The sequence below is a fragment of the Lissotriton helveticus genome, chromosome 5_1 (genome assembly GCF_964261635.1).
Source record: "Lissotriton helveticus chromosome 5_1, aLisHel1.1, whole genome shotgun sequence".
Classification (NCBI taxonomy): domain Eukaryota; kingdom Metazoa; phylum Chordata; class Amphibia; order Caudata; family Salamandridae; genus Lissotriton; species Lissotriton helveticus.
Genome location: NC_136065.1, coordinates 1,583,508,077 through 1,583,533,745, shown reverse-complemented (window position 1 = coordinate 1,583,533,745; position 25,669 = coordinate 1,583,508,077). Strand labels below are relative to the sequence as shown.

The 25,669-nt window shown below is 47.7% G+C and overlaps 1 protein-coding gene across 1 annotated transcript in view; it reads right to left on the bottom strand.

Moving 5' to 3' along the window:
• LOC144755620 (CMRF35-like molecule 1) overlaps positions 1-25,669 on the bottom strand; it is a 164,590-nt gene that overhangs the window by 107,860 nt on the left and 31,061 nt on the right. Inside the window, exon 2 of the mRNA XM_078644741.1 lies at positions 5,686-6,024. Within this exon, the coding sequence (XP_078500867.1) occupies positions 5,686-6,024 (339 nt within the window). The remainder of the gene's footprint in view (positions 1-5,685; positions 6,025-25,669) is intronic.

Genomic DNA, 25,669 nt, shown 5'->3' with positions numbered 1-25,669 from the left:
ATTATCGCTATTGCTTGGTTAGAGAGAACATTTTACCGCTAAGCTGCGGCTATTTTTACCGCAGATAAACCTTGGTATTACCAAGGTTTATCGCAAATGCGATAAAAAACGGCCGCAATGCATGAATATCGCTGAAAAGTCAGCGATATTCATGCATTATCGAGCAAATGCTCTTAGCCATGTTATCCACCTCCCATTGGATAACATGGCTAAGAACTGCTCCTGGGCAAGTGTTAACTTTTGGAGATATTCGCGCTTAGCGCGAATATCTCCAAAAGTTGGTAATAGGAGATAGCGATGTTAGCGACTGTTTCCAGTCGCTAACATCTTGGCACGCCCACTTTGCATGTCATTAGTGATAAATATCACTGACATGCAAAGTGGGGCCCAAGATGGTCGCTATCTCCTACTAGCTGTCGCTAACTGGTGTTAGCGACAGCTAGGTAATAGGGAGATAATTTTATCTCCGCTTTCTTGGCTTTTAAAGCCAAAAAAGCGGAGATAAACCCCCTTGATAATATGCCCCAGAGTATCCCTCTTTAGCTTTGGCTGGTAGGATAAGTCCTGTTGTGATGGACACAGGTCTTTTCTTGATTCTTCTTCCATGCAGGTCGAGTAGCTCTGAGGTTCTGGTGTCAGGGCAGTCCCTTAAATCCTTGATTTAGGGAAGTTAGGGATGTGGAGGGTTGTATTTATTTTATTTTATTTATTTTAGGTTTTTATAGAGCGCGTAGTCACCCGTGGGTATCCCAGCGCTGAACCTGTACCTCTTAAAGGGGAAAGAAGTTGACGATTCAGGGGAAGAGTAGGGTTTTAAGGGACTTCCTGAATCGTAGGAGGTTTGGTTCTGCTCTGAGATTCGGGGGAAGCGCGTTCCATTTTTTTGCTGTGTTCACTGAGAAGCGGCGACCGCCTGAGCGGGCCTTCTTCACCTTAGGAATTGTAATGAGGTTTCCATGTTCAGACCGAAGGGCTCTCGTTGGTCTGTAGGGTGTAATCCAGTTGCTGAGGATTGGGGGGCCAGCGTTGTGCAAGACTTTATGGGCAAGGCAGAGGGCTTTAAAGATTACTCTCTCCCTAATTGGGAGCCAATGAAGTTTCCTTAGTGCGGGTTTAGCTGAGGTTGTGGCTGGGGTGTTCGTGAGTAATCGGGCTGCTGCATTCTGGGATTTTTGCAGTGTTTGGAGAGTGGATTCTGGTGCTCCGAGGTAAATAGCGTTGCTGTAGTCAAGCCTTGATAAAATTAGGCCTTGAATCAGCAAAAGTCGGGACTGGAATGGTAGTAGGGGGAGCACCTTTCTACATGACCTTAGTAGGCCGTAGCAGATGCCGGCCGTTTTTCTTGCCTGTGTTCTAAAGGTGAGGTCTGTCTCTAACCATACTCCCAGACTCTTAACCTCCGTCTTAGGGGTAGGGGGTTCACCCATACACGCGGGCCAGATGTTGGGGGGGAGGGTCATTGCTTTGCGTCCTAAGAGCAGGATCTCTGTTTTTGATCCATTCAATTTCAGAGCAGAATCACTCATCCATTGATGGATATTGGAGAGGCAGTCATGGAGATTGGAAGGCTCTAGCTTAGGGTGGGAGAGTGTTACCACCAGCTGAGTGTCGTCGGCATGTATGATGGAACCACGAATGTATTTACCAAACATGCCGGTTCTACGCAGGCTGAACATCGAAATTCTTAAGCACGACTACGCCTTTACCACACATGCCTTTACAACTAATCATGTGTTGGTAAGACATATATGGTAAATGCACATTTGTGGTTAAGACTTCACAGGTAAGTCTTAACCCTCAACCCATAAGCTCGGCCTGAATTCTTAAACTACCCCATTCCCCCACCCCCAGCCCTAGAAACTTTTCCGACCCATCCTCCAGCCCTGAAAACTTCACCGACACACCCCCAGCCCAGAAAGCAACCCAACCCCCAGCCCAGAAAACTACCCGAACCACTCCCCAGCCCACAAAACTACCCCGACCAACCCCAGCCCACAAAACATTCCCGACCAACCCCCCAGCCCACAAAACAACCCCCGATCCCACCCCGGCCCACAAAAGTTCCCTGACCCAGCCTCTCTTTAAATAACCCGACCTAACCTCAGCCCACAAAAAAACCCTGATACCCCTGGCCCCACTTAAAATAACCCAGACCCACCCCCAGCCCACAAAAAAACCTGACCCCTCGAGTCCACCAAAGTAACCCGAGCCACGCCCCACCCCCACTTACCTCACCATGATCTCTTGCTGTTCCTGTCTGTCTGCAAGCCCTGTTGCGCATATGCCTTAACCACGTACAATGAGTGCTTAACCCTTTGTGTGCTCGTGACGGAACGGTTCCGTCACGAGCCTCGGGTGGGCTGTGTTGGTGACGGAACGGTTCCGTCACGGCCCGCTCACCGCGCCTGCGCGGCGCAAATTCCGGGCCTGCGCTGACGTTCTAAAGAGCAGGTGGGGCCGTGACGGAACTGTTCCATCACAAGCACAGCTCACCCGAGGGCCGTGACGGAGCGGTTCCGTCATGAGTACGGGAGCGCCGCGCGGCCCCGCCTCCCCCTTAGCGATGCGGCGGAATAGCCGCCGCAGCTAAGGGGTTAAAGCATATGCGTGGTTAAGGCATGCGTAGTTCAGCTTTCATTGTAAAGGCTGTTCGTTGTTCAGCCTTCGTGGTAAAGACTGTTTCCCATGTGGAGACTAGTAGCCAATGGGCAGCTAGCTCCTGCAGCTAATCTGCCCCTGAGGTGACCACATCCGGTTGGGTGGGTCACCTTTTCTACCCAGGACCCTCTAATCTGCCACTTCTAAATATGGGAAAAACTGATTTAGTGTACTGACCATGCTGCTCACTCTGAAGGTGTTGGCTCCCTTCTGGTGTTGTACACTACCGTGCATAGCTAATTTCCCACCTATCCCCAAGTAAATGTGCCTGGGGCCAGCTCTGATGGATATCAGAGGCGGTGCTGCCTCTGAAGCTCACCGCCTTGATGTGCCCATTCACTAGTCTGCATGGGAGGAGGGAGGTGCAACCTTCTTCCTGCCCTTGTCTTGGTTCCTGACTCCTGGGAGTCTTTACACTGCCTAGCAGGAGTTCAGAATTCTGTCCTGGCAGCAGCAGGTGAAGGAAAGTGTGAGCTTGCCAGCCAAAGCATAGGACAGCTGGGGCAATCAGGCGGGCATCATCTAAGGTCCCCACTTGTGTGCAAGCCACATCGCCCTTGACACAAGAATCATGTCAGGGGTGAGAAGGTATATTGTTTGATACCAAACATGACATATTTTGGCATTACCATAATAGAAGTTGTGTGACCTCGAGTATGCCCGGGTGCCCAGCCGATGTTATCCTATGGGACTGCTAACATTTACAGTGGATACCAATTGGGAATGCAACTATAGGACATGCACTTATATGTCCTCACCCTTAATATATTGCACCCTGCCTCTTGGGCCCAGGAGGCCTTCCTTAGCGGTGTCTGACATATATAAAAAGCAGTGTAGTTGACTGTGCCACTCATGGTGAGGGCATAATCGAGTTCAAGCAGCTTGCACTGCTCTAGAAGTGTGCAATGTCAGGCCCATAGTTCAGTGGTTTGTGTGGGTCACTCAGGGTGGCACAAGAATGTGCTTCAGCCCAAGGAATCCCTTTACAACCAATGCCCTTGGTACAACTTGCAACTTATTCTAGGGACTTATAAACAGGTATTTGCCAATTTGGGATTACCGAAATGAACATAACAGTTTTAGAGAGCACAAGCACTGTGGTCTGGGCAGCAGACTCTTGTGCACTATCAGAGTCATAACCATCAGCATTTGGAGAAATAAGTGGGGGTGACCATACAGAAAAGGGCACTCTCCTATAGTTATGCCTTCCACCAGGGAGGAGAGGGAGGACTATTCTATCCTCCCCTTCAGGATGTCACTTGAGAGCTATGACAGTGAGCTGGTTCATGCTGAACTAACACTGGTGATGGTAGTTATGGGTCTGCCATTTACTCTAGTGAAATTTGCACAGAGAATACTTTGCTTTCTGGTAGGTGGTGTACCCGTAGACCTGAGCGGCTAGGCTTTGGGAGTTGGTATATCACCATTTGCCTCCCATTACCAGTTGAGGTAGTGACTGAGGTTTGTTTCTCTTCCTTGTATTATACAACCAGCAGATTATCACAGTTTTACCCAGTACGTGTGCACAGCTGCATGGGCCCTAGTATGCACTTAACAGCTGTAGTGGGTTCTGTGCTTATCTCTGAAACTGAGTTGAAAGGACTGGGAATTTTATGAATATTAAATTCGTATTACTCCCTGTAATCTTCATTATTTTCCATTCCCATCCCATTCCTTCAACCCACCTTCATGCCTGAGGGTGCATCAGTACCTAATTCCAGACGGATCTTGATAGTTACACAGCATGTTTCACGAGACAGGGCTTCCTCTGTAGGACACTCTTGGTAATGTGATAGGGGCCTCCAGAGGAAAGGACTGTCTGGGGGAGGGGCCTGCCAGGGTAAGTACCCTTTGGGGAGGGACCTCCCAAGGACAGGACACTTCCTGTATTGGGGGAGGGGCCTCCCAAAGATAGATAACCTTTCACTGGTCTACAGTTGGCAGGTGAGTAGATGGAACAAAAAAGCTTTAGAGGTGCCCGAAGTACACCACAATAAATCAGACGATGAACTCATCCAGCGAGATACAAATGCTTTGGGTGCAGAATGGTTCCAATGCAGGAATCCTCTCTTTAGACCACACTCGCTTTATCCTTCCTCCTCAACATCAGACGTATGACATTTAGGGAAGACCTCAACAAATGAACTTTGGATCAAACTGAAAGCTAGAAGGGCAATAGTATATGATCCTTCAATGGATCCATTTTCACCTCTGTAACTTCCCGTCCCTCCCTAGCAAAGCACTTTGACGCGGCCACCCGTCATCTCAATACAGCAGAGAAAAATATATAAATACCTGTAAAACTCTGCTGGGCATCAGTGTTGTGGTTGCATTCAGCATGAGAAGCAAGAAAAATTGGAAACATGTAATTGTTGGAAAAGCTTCTAGAGTGAGTGTGCCACTACAGATCAAACCTTCTAGCTCAAAATAGTCTAAAAGTTCTATATCGACTTCCTTGGAGTTTAAATATACTGTATGTTTCATATTTAAAGCTTCTAGGTACTGATAAGCTATCAAACCATACTCCTTGAGCTTAAAACGTATATATCCCTACAGTGTAAACCTACTAGATCAACTTTCTTGGAGTTTAAAGATGCTCTATTAGCAGAGATTAAACTTCTAGAACTTATGTCTTAAAAAATGTCTTTAACCTCAGAGATTCAAGGTACTATTGTTAGATGTCAAAGTTTTTGTAACTCTGGGATTTATCCTAAGAGGTCTAAACTTCTAGACGTATAGAATTCAAAAGTTCTTTCCTCAATGTCTTTAGAGTTTAAATGTAGTTTATCCAGAGAAGTGAGGCCTTTAAAACATGTATCCATACTGGTTAAATGATCCAGATTCTTGGATGGGAATAGGAGTGATGGTCGGCCACGGGGGGAGGGGCGGGTGAAATGCTATTGGAGAAAATGGGTAAGTTGTCCGCCTCTTGTGTTGTGATTGGCCTACAAACAACAATGGAGAAAATAATTTGCTACAATAAGCATGAGCCTTTTGGATTGGCCATTTAAAGTGAACTGGACTCACCTTCGGAAATACGCAGGTCTATTTTCTTCCTTATCTGAACTTCTTTCGTGGAATAGAAAGACACCCCGCACCAGTACACTCCCGCATCCCGCTCCTCTAGCTTCTGAACCGTGACAAATATCTGTTGTGTTCTTTTGTTATCACTAATATGGGTCCTTCCGTATGTGGCGCTCACTTGTGTCTCACTACTCCATCGTGGTGTTATGACAACAGTATCACAAAAGCGTGGCCTTGTCTCTCTGCACCATATTTTCTGGTGATCCTTATAATCATCGTCGTAGTCGCAGCTCACAGTCACACTTTCTCCAGGGCTGCGTTGTTCAACCTCTGTCCCCTGACCTGAAAAAGAACAAACGGATTAATCCTGTGACGCACCAGAAGACAATGCATCTGCGCTGCTTGTTGTGGAGTTATTAATCAACATGACATTGAGTTATTTACATACATATTGCGAAGGTGCTCAAACACGGCGTTGAGTGAAGGCGCAGAGGACGTGCAGTACAGAGGGCCCTGGGCAGGTGTCCCTGAAAGCCATGCCAGGACTTCCAGTCAAGCCTCCCTCCCCCTGATGAGGAAGGGGAGGATACTGGATTGATGGAAAGAAAAACATGTTTCCAGGGCTGCTGTCAGCTCCCAGTCAGGTCCTCACTAGCTCCCTTTGCTAGCCCGCAACACCTTCAACACCAACTGCATTAGCTACAAGGCCACCACGACTAGCACTTTGGCTTATCGGGCTCAGAAGCTCAGCTTAAGCACACACACAGCCAGACACCATCAGCTTCAGCAAGCCCACAACCAAACACCATCAGCTCCAGCACACCCGCAGCCAGACACCATCAGCTCCAGCACACCCACAACAAAACACCATCAGCTTCAGGACACCCACAACTAAACACCATCAGCTCCAGCACACCCACAACCAAACACCATTAGCTCCAGCACGCCCACAACCAAACACCATCAGATTCAGCACACCCACACACCATCAGCTCCAGCACACCCACAGCCAGACACCATCAGCTTCAGCAAGCCCACAACCAAACACCATCAGCTTCAGCAAGCCCACAACCAAACACCATCAGCTCCAGCACACCCACAGCCAAGCACCATCAGCTTCACACACCCAAGGCCAAACACCATCAGCTTACCCACGGCCAGACACCACCAGCTTCAGCACACCGACGCCCAGACACCATCAGCTTCAGCACACCCACACACCATCAGCTCCAGCACACCCCCAGCCAGACACCACTGTTAAAATCTGGTTTGCGATGTCAACATTATCGGCGCCATCTTGTCCCCTTTCAGACTCACGCACACTTGCAGCAGCAGCCATTTTTTTGAAAACCATGGTCTCTCTGCCCACTGCCAATAGCCAGCGCGTCTCTCCCCCTCACCCCCCCGGCCTCGCAAGCATCCCCCGCGCCCCGACAGCCCCCGGTCTCTCCTGCCTGGGCCATAAACGCACCTCCAGCGCGACCCTGCCTCCGAGCCACATCCCGTGCTGAACCCCCTCACTCTTTCATCTCATTCATAGAACAGGCCCTTTTGATAACCTCTTCCTCCCTGCCCGATTGTCCGGCCTGATCCCAGGCCATCACCTAGCCCAACAGATGCAGTTTATTGCCCCCTACAGTAGGACCTCGCCTCACATCAAAGGAGCGGGGATTAATCAATGCCTTCACACCCCTAGATCCGACCGATCGCCCGCATTCCTGTTCCCAGCGGAATGTCCAGCTGCGCGATAGCCATCATGCTGAGATTTGGGTGGGGACCCCTACTGTAGATATGTGTGAGAACGGGCCTGAACCGGGGATTCCAAAGATGCCTTTTTCGTCCTTCAAAGCAATACCACGGATGTCATAAATGTAATAAAGCCATAAACTTGTGTATAAGAGGCCAGGCCTCAGAGATGCGGTTAGAGCACCTCGAGAAGATACCCTGTTGTCTGATTTGATGTGTTCTGCTCCGTCGGAATAAACTTCTGTTTCCTGCCTTCCAGTCTCCAGCGCCTGCCTCTTTGTTTGATAATATTGAACGGTATGAGAGGCGGCTAACGCCGGGCAAATACTGAAGGGTTCTTGGTCGAATTCGGCCCTGCCTTTTTACAATTGGCGTCCCAAACGTGGGGCCCATCAGCGACACGTGGATCCAGTGGGAGAGGTCCCAACGACAGAGTGAACGACTGCAACGATCGGGAAGTGCACCTGCCCGATAGACCCTCGTCTGGCAGCCGATCATCCGAACTTCACCGGTTCCGAGCAGACCTCTCTCGAGTGATCTACGGTCCTGACTGGGAACCATCAGGAGTGCCACAGCAATTACGGAGAAAAGAGGACGATCAGGCGCTGGAAGCGGAAGACGAGAAACTGTCCATGCGGTCCGGGTAAGGTCGTGTAACACGACGAATTGCGAATTGATTGTTTGATTGTCTTGGAAAATACTAGTATTACGCATTTGATTGTTTGGTTCTGAGAGATTCTCTGTCTACAAACGGGGAAGGATAGGAGTATTCTCCCTTTGCAGATAGTGAAGGGTAGGTAGCGCAGGCTTTTGCCCCCGTTGTAACCCGTCGCGCCTACTTCCCTCTCCATTGATTGATTGTTTGTTCGAGCATTAACTGTTCGAAATCGGTTCTCTGAAAGGATCTTCTCTGCCTACAAACGGGAAGGAACAGGAATTTTCCTCTCTCTTTGCAGATAGTGAAGGGTAGGTAGCGCAGGCTTTTGCCCCCGTTGTAACCCGTCGCGCCTATTTTATTCCTCATTTGATTGATTGATTGTTTGTCCGAACATTGACTGTTTGGAATTAGTTCTCTCTTTGGGTATTCCCTATTTGCGAATACTGTAGAATAGAAATATTCTGCCTAGTCTTCGCAAAGTAGTGAAGGATAGGTAGTGCAGACTTTTGTCCCCATTGTAACCCGTCATGCCTATCTTCTCCCCATTGTTCAGTAGTTGGTTCAGCCCGGACCGCTTATTAGAGGTGGATCATCCGGCTCCTCTGGAAGGCACCCCTAATAAGAATATGTTTTTAAAGTATGGACTAGTCGCCGTAGCTTATAGTAAGTTATGGCATAAATATACTAAAAAGGATCAGGAAAGTCAGTGGCCACTGATAGGATCCTTCGATGATACTAAAATAAGCGTGCTGGAAACAGCCCTTCGTAATCATAAAACAACGCCCACTATGCTTGATAGTTTTGGCATGTGGCGCAAAGAAACAGAACAGCGAAAGAAAAGAAATGAAGTCAGACTAGAAAAAGAATTACGAAAAGCAGCTCATTTAGCCGCGAACAAGTTGAAAGAAGAAATAAAATAAAGAGAGGAAGCAAAACTAAAACAAGAATCTGAAACATCAAGCCAATGTCCCGTTAGAACGCCCGCCACACTTTACCCTGAGCTACCTTCGAAGCAGCGAGCGAACGATGATCTACTGCTAGGTCCCCCGATCATCTACATGCCCCCTCCATACGCCCCTTCCCAACCCCTAGTGCAACGCATGCAACCCCCAAGCACAGATGAGAGCGGTACCAGAGCCTCGGTCCTCACGGCCTCCGCGCCGGCCGAGCCCCTTGTACTCAGCGCAGCGCAAGCAGCAACAGTAGATGACCCCGACACTGAGAAGAAAGACTCCGCTAGAATAAATCGATTGAGTAAGAATGAACGAGCAGGGATTGATAAAATCGTAAAGACGCTAGTGGAACGGAAAGAAAGCGAAGATTACGTAACAGATATATGCAATTCGTATGCCAATAACCACAAATGACACTTTGTTACACGTTTCTGTTACCACACCCTTAATGCTTATGAAGATCGGTACCAAGCCAAAGGTCCTGAAAGCCTAACGACTCTGTATAGAAAAGTCGACATTGGAGACGAAGGTGAGTGTGATGTGACGGACCTCTTCATGCGCACGCTTGAAGTCTCCCGCCACCTCACTGAACAAAGATTAGAAGCTAGCACACGACCCCTGTAGCGACTGTACCTCAAACCGAGGGAACTAACACCATGATGCCGATAAGAGAAGCAGCTCCTTATTGGGTCCCCTCACGAGGACAGGGAACACACGACGATATTAACCACCAAGATGCGAGGGGGAGGGTAATGTACAACTGGGTCTACCAACCCTGGGATCGGCAAGACATCCTGACTTTTCGAAAGTCCTTGCCTGATCTACGAAAGAACCCCACTGCCTTCTACACAGAATTAGGTACCGCCTTGGGGTCGACGATTATGACCCTAGCGGACATCGACTTGTTTTTCGGGCTATGTCTACCAGCTGATGTGTGGAAGCTAATCCGGAAAGTCGACCACCTTGAGCTGTTCGGACATACCTGGTTACAACTCGATGGCATAGACAAGCAACGAGAGCCCGGACAGAAACCTTTGAAATCAATTCTAGACCTGCCAGACAAAATCGTACAAAAACTCAAAACCATAGTCCCAGAAAAGAAGGTGGACTGGTCGATAGTAACGGCCTGCTGCCAGAAACCCCAGGAAGACGTATCAGAATACTTTTCCAGGTTCGAAACGGTGTTCTCCGATTACAGCGGCCAGGACATGACCTCTGCAACCGGACATCACTTATTCGTCCAGAATTACGTAAAGGGCCTGACTCCAGAAGTCTCGCAGAAACTGCAGACTAGTGAAAGTAGTTGGGCTGCCTCCAAACCCGCGGCTATTCTTTAGATGGCTCAATACTACGAACGACAAAAGAATGAGAACGACAAAGCGACTGAGAGAAAGAAAAAGGACTTGAAAGAACGAGTAATGATCGCTCAATTGCAAGGAGCGACGATAGGTAGGGAACCGTACAAAGGACACTACCAGTCGACTGCCCCTAGAAATCCACCCCCTAAAGACCGTACCCCCGCGCCCTATGCTGGACGGACAGACATTGACGACAACCAATGTGCGTTCTGCAAGGGATTTGGGCATTGGAAGTCGCAGTGTCCGGTCCTGTTAGAAATGTACAAAAATAGAGACACAAAAGACGTAGCGGATGGGCCGAAAAATAGAGGACAGGGCGAGGGCACACAAACAACGCTAGCAATGACAGACCAGGCAGACCGAACACTTTTGACCGCCCCCGACAGAACCAATGCCAGCAGGCTGACTGTGACGATGCCCGCTACTTCGCATAGGACTGCCAAGGGCAAGGGAGGGATCCAGTCGAGCTCTATGTTGACCAGCAAGGTCCTTATGTCACCGCTAAGGTCCTGGGTACGAAGTCTCCATTTCTGGTAGACAGTGGCGCGACACGTAGTGCGTTATCTAAACGACTGATTCCAAGGGCACCCTTGTCTGGCTCACACATAACATCAATAGGTTTTGATGGAACGCCCTCCACTAATCCCTTGTCCGCGCCGATCTCCTTCGACTTGGACAGTAACCCCACTGACACGACGTTTCTGCTTTCCTCCAACACCCCCGATGCCATTATGGGACTTGACTTACTGAAGCATTTCCGAGCTACTATTAGGTGTTCACAGGACGGAGTTCGAGTCATTCTGTACGATAACCCGACTCTGCTCAGACCTTATCCCTTACGACACATGTTCTCCATCTCTGACGCTGACTCATCCTTGCTCGACTCTCTACCTCTGTATCTGTGGGCCAAAACTGACGCTGACGTAGGACGCATGATGATTGACCCTGTGCACATAACTGTTCGCCAAGATGCGATACTCCCAAAACTCCCACAGTATCGGATATCGCCCGAAGGTGAGAAGGTATTGGTAAAGATAATTCAGTCCTTGGTAGAGGCAGGAGTGGTAGAGGAAGTAGTCAGCAATATTTGCAACAACCCTATCCTACCCATTGTAAAGAAGCAGGGTGAGGGAGATGAGAAAGCGTACCGCTTCATCATCGACCTTCGAGAGGTCAACAAAGTGGTTGTACCTCAGTACCCCGTAGTCTCGGATATCACCACCATTCTGACCCTGATTCCTTCCACAGCCACCACCTTCACTGTAATCGATCTCAAGAATGCATTCTTCTCCATCCCCATCCACCCAGACAGCCGCTACCTTTTCGGCTTCACGTTAAAATCCCGCTCATATAGATTTTGTAGAGCTCCCCAAGGTTACACAGAAAGTCCCAGCATCTATAGCCAGGCCCTCAAGAGACAGCTGGACGCCGTTCAGCTGCCGGATGGAGTGGTGTTGATACAATACGTCGATGATATCCTTTTGGCGGCCGACACCACTCCACTTGCAGTCACTACCACTGTCCAACTCCTGCACTTCCTTGCGGAAAATGGCCACAAGGTCTCCAAGAAGAAGTTGCAATTCTGCCAACCCCAGGTCACCTACCTAGGCCACCTCTTGTCCAAAGACGGGAGAAAGCTTACACCCGATCGAATTCAGGCCATTCTAGAAACCCCTGTCCCAAAGACCCAGAAACAAGTCCGCTCCCTGGTAGGCCTCACCTCCTTCTGCCGGCAGTGGTTGCCAAACTCCAGCCTCATTGTAAAGCCACTGCTTTCTCTACTAGCTAAAGATGTCCCCTTCCCGCTCCCTTGGACCCCCGAATGCCAATCCTCCTTCAAAGAACTTCGAGACGCCCTTTGTTCTGCACCAGTCCTAGGAACCCCCGATTATACCAAACCCTTCTCTCTCTACACTCACGAAAGGGAGGGATGCACTTTGTCTGTCCTGACTCAAACCATCGGCCCCAAGCAACGACCATGTGCCTATTTCTCTGCCACTCTTGACCCCGTAGCGAGAGCCTTGCCTGCCTGCCTTCGAGCCGTAGCTGCCGCTGCTGTCTCTATCGGACAAAGTGAGGGGATCGTACTCTCGAATTCCCTCACAGTATTAGTGCCCCATGCTGTTGACACCCTCCTGAACCAGACTAAGACGCAACACCTGACTAGCGCACGACTGACTGGATACGAACTGACTCTGCTTGCACCCCACATCACGCTGAAAAGATGCACCACGCTGAACCCAGCCACCTTGTTGCCTCTGCCCGAAAATGACCCAAACGTCCCCCCTATACATGACTGTGTGACCCTCACGGACGAACAGACTAGGAGTAGAGTTGACCTCCGAGACACTGCCTTCCCAAACCCTGACGGAGAGCTATGGGTAGACGGCTCTTGCATTAAACTCCCCGACGGCACCACCTCAGCTGCCTATGCAGTTACCACAGCCCGAACTGTAGTTGAAACCGCCCGCATCACGCAACGATCCGCACAGGCGGCAGAACTGATTGCCCTCACACGAGCATGTATCTTAGCAAAGGGGACGACAGCAAACATTTACACGGACAGCCAGTATGCCTTCGGGGTGGTTCATCATTTTGGGCTCTTATGGAAGGAGAGGGGATTTCTGACATCTCATGGCACACCCATCCTGCACGGAGATCTAGTCTCCGCTCTGACTGAAGCGGTTCTCCTCCCCAAACGACTTGCCGTAATCAAATGCCAAGCACACAAAAAGGTGACAGACATCATTGGACAGGGAAATGCACTGGCCGACATCACTGCCCGAACCACAGCTGAGAATAGGACGACGACTCACATGTACGTGACTAGGTCACAAGCAGAAAATGGACGGACGCTAGGGAAACTATTAGGGACATCCAAATGGCCAGCTCACCACACGAATTGACAGAATGGGCACGGGTGGGATTAAAAGACGATGTAGGCTGCTGGTGGACAAAAGACACGAACAAATGGTTGCTACCCAACTCGTATCTGATCCCCATACTGACTATGGCTCATTCCCCTGCACACATAGGATCTGCCCCTATGACCGAACTTGTCTCCCGAGTTTGGCATAACGATAGAATTGCAGACTCAGCCAAACGATTAGTCCAGCAATGTCTAGTCTGCCTGCAACAAAACCCTGGGAAAGGAACTGTCGTACCCCGGGGAGGGTTTGGGGTCCCCAACCATCCATTTGAAGTCCTACAGATGGACTATATCCAGTTAGAGAGATATCAAGGACTGAAGTATGTACTTGTTGTTGTATGCGCTTTTAGCAAATGGGTGGAAGCCTACCCGACGCGTGACAACACTGCCATTGCCACTGCAAAAGTACTACTGAAAGAGTTCTTCCCTCGCTACGGCCTTTGTCGTATTTTATGGAGTGACAATGGCCCCCATTTCGTAGCCGAGGTTATCCAGCTTATCCTGAAGGGGCTGGGGGTACGACAGAAATTCCATGCAGTTTTTCACCCCCAATCTGCTGGACTGGTCGAGCGACACAACGCCACATTGAAATTAAAACTGGCAAAAATAGTGGCTACCACAGGACTAAAATGGCCAGACGCTCTTCCCCTGGCATTGCTGTCAATGCGTTCCACCCCCACCAAACACCACTTGACCCCTTACGAGGACGTTTTTGGCCGACCCATGAGTATCTGGTCTGCACCCAAACCGACATCTATTCACGACGTCCCGGACGTCCTAATGTCTGACTATCTGTATAACCGAACTAAAACGCTGTCTGTTATTCATCATCAGATGCTGCAGGCCATCCCCGATGCTTCCAGGGGCCCCGGACATACCATCCAGCCTGGAGATTTCGTCCTAATTCGGAACTTCCAGCGGGAGAAGAGTCTGGAACCCCACTGGACGGGCCCCTGGCAAGTTTTGATCACCACCCGAACAGCTCTTCGAGTGGAGGGAAAGCGCAATTGGCTGCACGCACACCACTGCAAGAAAATCTCGTCGAATCTGACAACAACCGAAGGCGTGACCACGCAAGAAGAGCTCCTGAACAAAGATCGACCATCCCTGAGCTGCTACCCAGAAACAGACGCGCTTGAACTGGCAACATATCCCGGCCCCACTGTGCCATCCAGAGAAGGGTACAACCTGTGACGAAAGGAGGGAGCTTCGGCTAAATAGACCACTGACTAAGTTTATATTCTCAGAGCGGTGGCCTAACGCTACTAAGGTCGCCAGGAGAGAAGCCAAACGAAGTTTGTGGTTCTGCCCACTACCGAGCCCCCTTGAAGATGATGGAAGCGCCCGATACGAAGATGATGGAAGCACCCGACTTGAAGATGGTGGAAGCGACCGAATATCCAAAGACCCACTACAGAAACCCAAAGACTGACAAAATGCACAGTTCAAAGACTATTGCCTTCTTTGTTACCCTTCTCTTCTGCCTCCTCCTCATGACCACCCTCTGGATCTTGGAAGAAAGCTCACCAGCACATGAGACACCTCTAGCCACTGTACTACCTGTCACCGTGAAGGAACACCACCTGATCTCTCTCTCACCTCAACTCCGAGAAAGACGTAAGGAGTTCTGGAATAACTCCTTCGTACAACTTTTGCACCAGCACAACCTTGCCGCCAATGCCACCAACTGCTGGATCTGCGGGTTGCTTCCGCATGCCACTGTACATTCCATCCCTTTCATCCCCTCACCATTCTCTGTTCATGGCTCCTGCCTCGCCTGGTTGATTCTCCTGCAAGAGAGCTACAGAGATAAGACAATCTCCAGCGAAACCATGTCACACTTTTATCAAGGGGTCTGGCTGAACGAAACAAAAAAAGCGGCTGCACCCTTTTGCCCACTGACGTCCAACACCTCTGTTCACTTGGACATCCCAGCCAAAGAGCGTGTCGAAATGCAGGTGTTCAACAACCCGGCCAGACCTACCTTCTCCTACCTCCGGAAACGAACAGCAGCCACCCTGACTGTGGCCCTATCTGTTGTCAATGTCTCGGGCCTTGTATGCATCGAAGGCCTCGGGACACAATTTGTAGGTCACAGTGCCTGCAACATCACCAGAACCTTGGACACAAATGACCCACCCTCTTTTGTCACTTCTCCAAACATGTACTTTGTCTGCGGTACGAAAGCCTACACCTGGCTCCCAAAAGGCTGGGGAGGTACCTGCTACATTGCCTTCATCCTTCCTCCGACCTATGTGGCATCTGCAAACCACCACCGACAAAAACGAGAGAGAGACATTGAACAAGCCGACTCTGCCGGAGCACAGTTCCTGGACGCAATGAAGGGACTTGTTCCACTCTGGGGTCCAATGGCAAACAGCCGTGCCATCCGACATTTGACCCAGGCAGTTGAAACAACCATGAACATTACAGCTGGCATCCTCACAAATAACACGGCCGAGCTACAAGCGGTCCGCTTGGTGGCCCTTCAGAACCGCCTTGTTCTAGATGTGGTTCTAGCAGATCGTGGAGGGGCATGCCGCATCATTGGGTCTAGCTGCTGCACCTATATACCGGACAATTCACCCTCAGTGTACAAAGCCATTGAACATCTCCACAGACTTTCCTCAGAAGTCCACCAGGAACAAGGAGAATGGTCGCTTGGCGGATCGTTCTGGAGTACTGTAAAGAACTGGGGGTGGAAGTTGTTTACAATTATACTGATACCCATTGTTGTGTTATGTGGGTTCTGCCTAGGAATTCAATGCCTGCCGCCTTTGTGCTCACTATGTGCAAACTGTATCTGCCCAAAGACTCTGGACTTTGACAAGGAACGCATGAGAGCATTGTACGATGTTGAGGTTAAGGATTTAATGAAGATCGATATCGACTAGATAAAATGGCTAGATATGTTGAAAAGGGAGGACTGTTAAAATCTGGTTTGCGATGTCAACATTATCGGCGCCATCTTGTCCCCTTTCAGACTCACGCACACTTGCAGCAGCAGCCATTTTTTTGAAAACCATGGTCTCTCTGCCCACTGCCAATAGCCAGCGCGTCTCTCCCCCTCACCCCCGGCCTCGCAAGCATCCCCGGCGCCCCGACAGCCACCGGTCTCTCCTGCCTGGGCCATAAACGCACCTCCAGCGCGACCCTGCCTCCGAGCCACATCCCGTGCTGAACCCCCTCACTCTTTCATCTCATTCATAGAACAGGCCCTTTTGATAACCTCTTCCTCCCTGCCCGATTGTCCGGCCTGATCCCAGGCCATCACCTAGCCCAACAGATGCAGTTTATTGCCCCCTACAGTAGGACCTCGCCTCACATCAAAGGAGCGGGGATTAATCAATGCCTTCACACCCCTAGATCCGACCGATCGCCCGCATTCCTGTTCCCAGCGGAATGTCCAGCTGCGCGATAGCCATCATGCTGAGATTTATGTGGGGACCCCTACTGTAGATATGTGTGAGAACGGGCCTGAACCGGGGATTCCAAAGATGCCTTTTTCGTCCTTCAAAGCAATACCACGGATGTCATAAATGTAATAAAGCCATAAACTTGTGTATAAGAGGCCAGGCCTCAGAGATGCGGTTAGAGCACCTCGAGAAGATACCCTGTTGTCTGATTTGACGTGTTCTGCTCCGTCGGAAAAAACTCCTGTTTCCTGCCTTCCAGTCTCCAGCGCCTGCCTCTTTGTTTGGTAATATTGAACGGTATGAGAGGCGGCTAACGCCGGGCAAATACTGAAGGGTTCTTGGTCGAATTCGGCCCTGCCTTTTTACACCATCAGCTCCAGCACACCCACAACCAAACACCATCAGCTTCAGCACACCCACACACCATCAGCTCCAGCACACCCACAGCCAGACACCATCAGCTTCAGCACGCCCACGACCAAACACCATCAGCTCCAGCACACCCACAACCAAACACCATCAGCTCCAGTACACCCACGGCCAGACACCACCAGCTTCAGCACACCCACGGCCAGGCACAAATCAGCTCCAGCACACCCACAGTCAGACACATCCGCTTCAGCACACCCACAACCAAACACCATCAGCTTCACCATCAGCTCCAGCACACCCACAGCCAAACACCATCAGCTCCAGCACACCCACAGCCAGACACCATCAGCTCCAGCACACCCACAGCCAGACACCATCAGCTCCAGCACACCCTTAGCCAAACACCATAGGCACCAGCACACCCACAGCCAAACACCATCAGCTCCAGCACGCCCACAGCCTGACACCATGAGCTCCAGCACACCCACAGCCAGACACCATTGGACTGCAGCCGAATAAGTGTCAGATAGAAAAAACCAAAGACAACTGCCTTCTCCATCTGTGCACTCATTATTAGGAAAGAGATGAAGACACACACTGTTAAGGAAAACTACATCACGATGACGTAAGATCGACATTCACTCTCAAACACTGGTCATGTTTATCATTACCTTTCTACAGGAACAGTGCTCCGCTGCCTCTTAACTGGGTTTGCGCTCTACAAATACTACAAAGATACGTTTCGGCAGGGTTTTAGGTGTGGATCACTGACTAAATATCGAGGGACAAAATATAGACTACCCAAAATATCGATGCCAAAATATCGACAGACAAAATATCGAATTCCTATCTACAAACAGGTAAGTACCAAAATATCTAATCCAAAATATCGTTTAAAAATATATACTTTGCAAAAATATCAAATTTCTTAAAAATAATGTAAAATTGAAAAAATATTAAAAATAAATAGCTAAATTATACTTAAAAATACTTAAACTACCTTAAAATTATTAAATAATTAATTTAACTTATTAAAAAAAACATACAATCATATATGTTAAAACATATATATATATATTAACATAATATTAATAAAAAATACACAATATTATTACTGTAGGATAGCGGGAGTGTAAAAATTACTATTCCCACTCCTGGAAGTGCAAAAGTAAGGAAAGCATTGGATAGCGTAGGGGTAAAAATTACTATTCCCACTCCAAAGAGTGCAACAGTAGGGAAAGCATTGGATAGCGTAGGGGTACAAATTACTATTCCCACTCCAGAGAGTGCAACAGTAGGGAAAGCGTTGGATAGCGTAGGGGTAAAAATTACTATTCCCACTCCATGAGAGTGCAACAGTAGGGAATGCATTGGATAGCGTAGGGGTAAAAATTACTATTCCCACTCCAGAGAGTGCAACAGTAGGGAAAGCGTTGGATAGCGTAGGGGTAAAAATTACTATTCCCACTCCAGAGAGTGCAACAGTAGAAAAAGCGTTGGATAGCGTAGGGGCAAAAATTACTATTCCCACTCCAGAGATTGCAACAGTAGGGAAAACATTGGCTAGCGTAGGGGTAAAAATTACTATTCCCACTCCAGAGAGTGCAACAGTATGGAAAGCGCAGAATAGCGTAGGGGTAAAAATTACTATTCCCACTCCAGAGAGTGCAACAGTAGGGAAGGCGTTGGATAGCGTAGGGGTAAAAATTACTTTTCCCACTCCAGAGAGTGCAACAGTATGGAAAGCGTTGGATAGCGTAGGGGTAAAAATTACTATTCCCACTCCAGAGAGTGCAACAGTAGGGAAAGCGTTGGATAGTGTAGGGGTAAAAATTACTATTCCCACTCCAGTGAGTGCAACAGTAGGGAAAGCGTTGGATAGCATAGGGGTAAATTTTACTATTCCCACTCTAGTGAAAATAAATTAATATAATTCACATAATTATCAATTAATCAATTAATAAAAACTAATCACCAATTAAGAATCAATTAATTACCAATTAAAAATGTATTAACAATTTATTCAAAATAAATACCAATAAATAAATTAACATATTTAATTAATTATAATTAAATTACTTCCCACCCTATTCCCCTATAAACTTACAACCCGCTACAGAAAATAAATTAATATTATTCTCATAATTATAAATTAAGAAATTAATTAAAATTAATTATCAACTAAGAATTAATTAATTACCAATTAAAAATAATTAACAATTTATTAAAAATAAATACCAATAAATAAATTACATATTTAATTAATTCTAATTAAATTACTTCCCACCCTATTCCCCTATAAACACACAACCCGCTACAGAAAACAAATTAATATTATTCACATAATTATCAATTGATACAACTTAATTATCAATTAAGAATTAATTAATTACCAATTAAAAATTAATTAACAATGTATTCAAAATAAATACCAATAAATTAATTAACGTATTTAATTAAATATAATTAATTACTTCCCACCCTATTCCTCTATAAACCCACAACGCGCTACAGAAATAAATTACCCAAAAATTCAATAACATAAAATTAATTACTTAAAATAAATTACAAAAAAATACACTTTTCACACATATACTAACATGCAAAACACTTTAAAAAAAATGATATTATTTAAAATTTGATATTTTTATATTATGTACTTCGATATTTTGACTTTATATTTTTAAAATCGATATTACATTACTTACCTTAAAAACTATATTTTTGATGTCTATATTCTGTCTATTCGATATTTTGTAGATTCTATATTTTGGAGTCGATATTTGTGTTACTCGATATTCTGGACTCGATATTTTGACCATATACCGTTAGGTGTGTGTGTTGTGGTGTCAGAAAGGCTAGATTGTGGAACGGGGTACTAATTAATAATCATTTCCTCTAGATAACACAAATGCTGAAGACTCTCTCATTTGAACCCTAAGCAATATATTTTCAGAGAGGCCAACTTCCAGACTTCTATGTCTTTATATACTAGGATTGTCCTTGTATTTATAGGCAAGGGAACATCAGGAGGAGGTTGACACATTTAAATTACTCACTTTCTTGCCACTGTCTTGGGACGAGAGCACAAGGGCTAGAACCACAGCTCTGAGTTAAGAGGGACAGACAGTAGCTTTGAGTTTAGTTTTCTGACCTGATGCTGTTGAAGGAGGTGTTTTGCACATGTTGGAGCGGCGAGGTGCATTGTTAATATGAGACCAGTCCTAAAGCTCAGTAAATGTGCAAACTGGTCCAGTTTGAGTAACATATCTAGGTGTAAGAGTTGTGCAGCCACTTTTGCCTTGAAGTGGAGATTCTCTGGAGTAGATGAAGAATAATTCAGTGTATGCCGGTTTCAGTTTTAAAGACACTGACTACATGCAGTTCAGAATTTAAATGTGGAATCGCTTTGAAAAGTTAAGATGAAGCTTGAGGTCACTGGCAGCCTGTTGGATGTTGGTCCATTTGGGCCGACGGCTCCGTGTAGAGAGAGAATAGAAAAGGCAGGAGCCTTGCTGTGCTCCATGCTTTAGAAGTAGGACCTGGAATCGGTGCCAGGAAGGATTAGAACAAGTTCAATACCTGACACTCTATGGACACATGTTTACCCTGGTAGACAAGATGGAGAGAAGTATTTCATGGTCTGTAATTCAGAATGCCGCTTACAGATCAAGATCAAGTGGTTGCAAACTGTATTTGTTTTGCGGTCTCTTACGAGTCTGAAATGACCCATAGGTGATTTGTCCACAGCTATACAGATGCTAGAGCCAGCAACATAACTCTAGGAGGAGTATGACTGGACAAAGGTAGCTGGACCAGGAATCTCCTAAGGCAAAACCAAAACACCAGCACAAGAGGACACTGGCTCAGCCCTCCAGGAGAAATTCAACAAGCATTTACAATGCAATGGTTTCGCCTTTGGAAAAGTTAGAGTTATTGGCATTGTAAATGACAACATTTTTATTTATGTGTTGGCTTTGAAAACAGATAAATAAATGGCATTGTCATTTACATTGCTATTAGCTTAATCTCTGCAGTCACTCTGTGCTGTCTTGCACTCCCTAGCACTTCCTACGCACTCTGCACTCCCAATGCACTCTGCACTCCCAATGCACTCTGCACTCCCTATGCACTCTGCACTCCTTATGCTCTCTGCACTCCTTATACTCTCTGCACTCCTTATGCTCTCTGCACTCCTTATGCTCTCTGCACTCCTCATGCTCTCTGCACTCCCCATGCTCTCTGCACTCCCAATGCTCTCTGCACTCCCCATGCTCTCTGCACTCCCCATGCTCTCTGCACTCCCCATGCTCTCTGCACTCTCCCCATGCTCTCTGCTCTCCCCATGCTCTCTGAAAACTCACTACTCTGCACACTCACTACTCTGCACACTCACTACTCTGCACACTCACTACTCTGCACACTGACTACTCTGCACACTCACTACTGTGCACTCACTAGCCTGCACACTCACTAGTCTGCACACTCACTACTCTGCACTTTGCACTCACTACTTTGAGTATGTAGAGTGAGTGTGCAGAGTAGTGAGGGCAGAGTGCACTTTGCACTCACTACTCTGCACACTCACTGTACACACTCACTCTGCATTTATATTGTGCACTTTGCACACTCAGTCTGCATTCACACTTTGCACTCATACTCTACACACTCACTCTGCACACTTTGTGTTATATCACTAACTGGCTGTCCGAGGTTAAAAAAATTTAAATTACACTAAATGTCAGGCGCACCATCCTGGCGAGCGCCTGACGTGCCAAAATATGCCCTATTACCGGACTTGTTGTGACCGACACTGCCCCATTGCAGACAAAGTCTAAAACGAAAAATATCCCCAGACCAGTAGCTCCTGAGCATTCAGGCCGGGCTCCGTGACTCTCTGCCCCCAAATGCTTCTGACATGCCTTCCTCGGCTTGGGCCAGTGTTACAAGAACTAGTGCTATTAACAGAGCTGTGTTCCTGATAACGTGCCACTCGCCGTAAAGAAAGCGCTTTGACGCCTGGCCAGCGGCAGCAAGCGCTACATAAATCCAATTACAATATTTTTTTATTTTTTTTAAACATCGGTATGACTTGCTCGTGAATTTACCCCGCTATTCGGCCCAGATCACGGGGTGTCTGAGGCTCTATCCGTTATGTCCTTTCAGTTTTAGCAAGTAGGAGTCCCGGGTCGCTAATGTAAAACCTGCAAGGCCGAAGTGACCCTCGCGACCTCTAGGAGCTGGCACCGGCAGTTTAGCACGCTTAATATCCTCTGTTGCTAAAATTACACAATTAACATAGTTTACCCGTTTTAGAATAAAAGTATAGTAGTGCTTTCTTTCATTTACTAAAAGTCTAATTTAAAGCAATAATCCTTTCGGACTCTGGGGAAATATATACGCTTGTTGCGCTGCCCTTTGGCGCGAACCCAGGTCTCCCAGACCACAGTCAACCGCTCTACCAACTACGCTGATTCATATAGTGCAAACTCGACCCGGTGTCCCAGAGCGCTTTACAGAGTACCCGTTACATTACACCCGAACACAATAATTTCGGTAGGGAGATTAAGGTATTTGCCCAGAATCACGAGATGTTGCAGAGGATCGATCCTTGTTCCCCAAGTCTGGCGGTATCATACCCCGGGCTTTTGGCGACCGCGCTTCCTCTTTTTTTTTTTTCTTTATCATTCATCGTTAAATACTCGAACACCGCTCTCTTATAGCCCGTAGGCCAACTCGAACCCCATCCTGCCACGCGGGTCGGAACGAAAAGCCCCTCCCTCCACCTACCGAATAACGCTGCCCTCGCTCTGCCCGCGATATCGCTGCTCATGTTCTCACCCATGACTTAAAAACAGCAAGCGCCTATCATTTTCTTACTCTGGATAATTAACCTTGCTTTTTCCAGCATATATTTTGATTCTTGCTGAAAATAGGAAAATATCTCTACAATTAAATCGCTTCACGGGGGCCCGAACCCGAGGCTCCCGGCACCATAAACATGTGCTCCAAACGCTACGCTATGGCCTCTCACCCGTTTGCACTCCAAAGCCGCCAGGCCTGACTCCACCGCACGATAACTATTTCCCGGCTAGCGAACGGACAGCGGGGGGGGGCGGGAACGGCGCATGGTCAGCGGGAGGGGGGGGCGGGAACGGCGCACGGTCAGCGGGAGGGGGGGCGGGAACGGGCACTCACCTGGGCTTCTTCCGTCGGCGGTCAGCCGCAGAATGGGAAGGAAACAAACGGACTACAAAAAAAATAAACCCCGCCCACGGCCGCGATGACGACATCGCAGAGGCGGAGAGGGAAAAAATCTCGGGAACGCCCACGAATCTGGTCCCGCCATGACGGACAGATCTCTGTTCCAATGGCTAGCCTCCATTTATGGAGCTAGACAATGGAAGCAGAGGCGGGACTAAGCCCCACACTGTAGGGACATAAGATTTCTCCTGGGCGGAGCTAGGAGCTCCGGCCCCAAGCGAAACCTAAAAAGGGAATTGGCTCAGTGTATGGGTCCATTTCATAAACCGCAAACTGTTAAATCTAAACTACAAATGGAGAATGGGATATCCACATCCTCACATTTGCATTTTAGAATAGACAGACCAGTGCCAAACAAAAACAAGTAAGTACTCAGAAAATCTTGCACATGTCTGTAGAACATGGGTACTCACAAACATTTTCCCGGGGGCCAAAAAGTTTGGTCTTTGGTGTGACCAAGTGCCCCACTGATGCAGGAGGGGGAAGGCATAACGTGGGTGTAGGGGAAGTATAGCATGAACATCAAGTGACTGAACTGAATTGCACAATGTGGAACCATAAAACCGAGGATGAATCCGGGTTTCCCCACTTGACCAAATTGTGTGATTCTGGGCAACTGTTTTATTTTAATTTCAATTTCCCTCCTTTTTTCCATTAGCTCAAACAAGAGGACCTTGAAATATATGACTTTGGGATGTATGCTATACGAAACCAATTCCTGTGTTTGGCTTTAATCACTTTTGTCAGTATTGTCATTCAGGGTGAGGGGGGAGCATGAACATTTCTATATTCATGTTTGAAAACTATCAAATGCTTCTGAATGCACTGCGATAATCTGATTTACTAAGGTGAAATGATTCTACATTTTAATGAAATACACTTTTTGAATTTTGAAAAGACTATCATATTTTTCCATGTTTGTGGTCTTTAAAAATGAAGTTTTCCTAAAGTTAAGGGCTGTGTTACTTCCTTTTCTTAACTACAATTAACTTTTAAATAAGTGCATGATGTTTATTTAATTTTTTTATTGGTAGTGGTAAGTCGAGTAAACAGCAGCCCAGTGCTGCTGTTGCCCAGGGGTCCACATGCAAAGGTCAGGATGGCTGCATGCAGCCCCAGAGCTTACTTTGGGGGATATTCTCAAGAACGTGTGACAATTATTGCAAAATTAGCTTAACGCAACTCTTCACATCGCAATCTATTGTGGGAAAATAACGCTGTGTTAACGTTGTATTCTCAACACGGCGGTACCATGCGATAGTCTCACGATAACGCATCAAATGACCGTGTTAAAATTAACGCGATGCCTAAAAAGTCAGAAACACAAAAGCGAAAAATGCTGCGACGTCTCAAACCGAGATACAAAAATCAGCGATAACCAGTAACAGGCCTGCAATTCCTGCGCGTCATGCGGGAAAATGCACCATAAACGCAGAGAAAAAAAACAGTGAGATGACAATGTACGAGTACAACTTCATATCCGTGATGTAGTACAAATGTCCACTGTCCCGCATCAAATAGGCATCTCCTCACAAACTGTTACAATGTACATTGTCATGTAGTCTGTATGTAAACTTCGCCAATGCATAAAAATGTATGGAACTCACTGTGAAACTGCATCGCCCCTTTAGATTGCAGAGGGGCACTCAACACCTCCTGCAGAGCAGACCATACATCACATCAGTGACGATGGAGACGACCCCCAGGACAACGTCTACGCTGAACTCCAACGGTTCATGGACAACCTCAGCACCCCACCTCCAGGAGCAGGGCAGCCCAGCACCATTGAGGTGAGCCCACCCCCTGCACAGACCACACAGCAGGAAGCACCCACCTCCACGTCTGGCTTCCAGCACCCCACCGAAGAACACATGGCGTTCCAACGCTGTGTGTTAGACCGCCAGAAGGAGCTGGCTGCACAGATGTGGGTGGGGTTCAGCCTCATGGCAGCCAAACTAGATGCCATATGTGGGTGTCTAAGTCCCATCAGAGACCACTTACACTCCCTAACGGACACCCACAGTCCGCCCCATGCCCTCCAACAATCCATGGCTGGCATCGCTGGAGTCATGACTCGGAGATACCAACTGTCTAGTCAGAGTGGATACAGCGATGTCATCCGTGATTTGGGAAACATAAGAAGGAGGGTCATGGAGAACATGGAGCGGATGTAGGCGCAAAGAATGGCTACCACAGCTGCACACGAGAAAGCTATAGATGAGATCTTCCATGCCCTGCAGATCCTCATCATGGGAGTGATACCACAAGACATTGTGCAGATGAATGCTGCT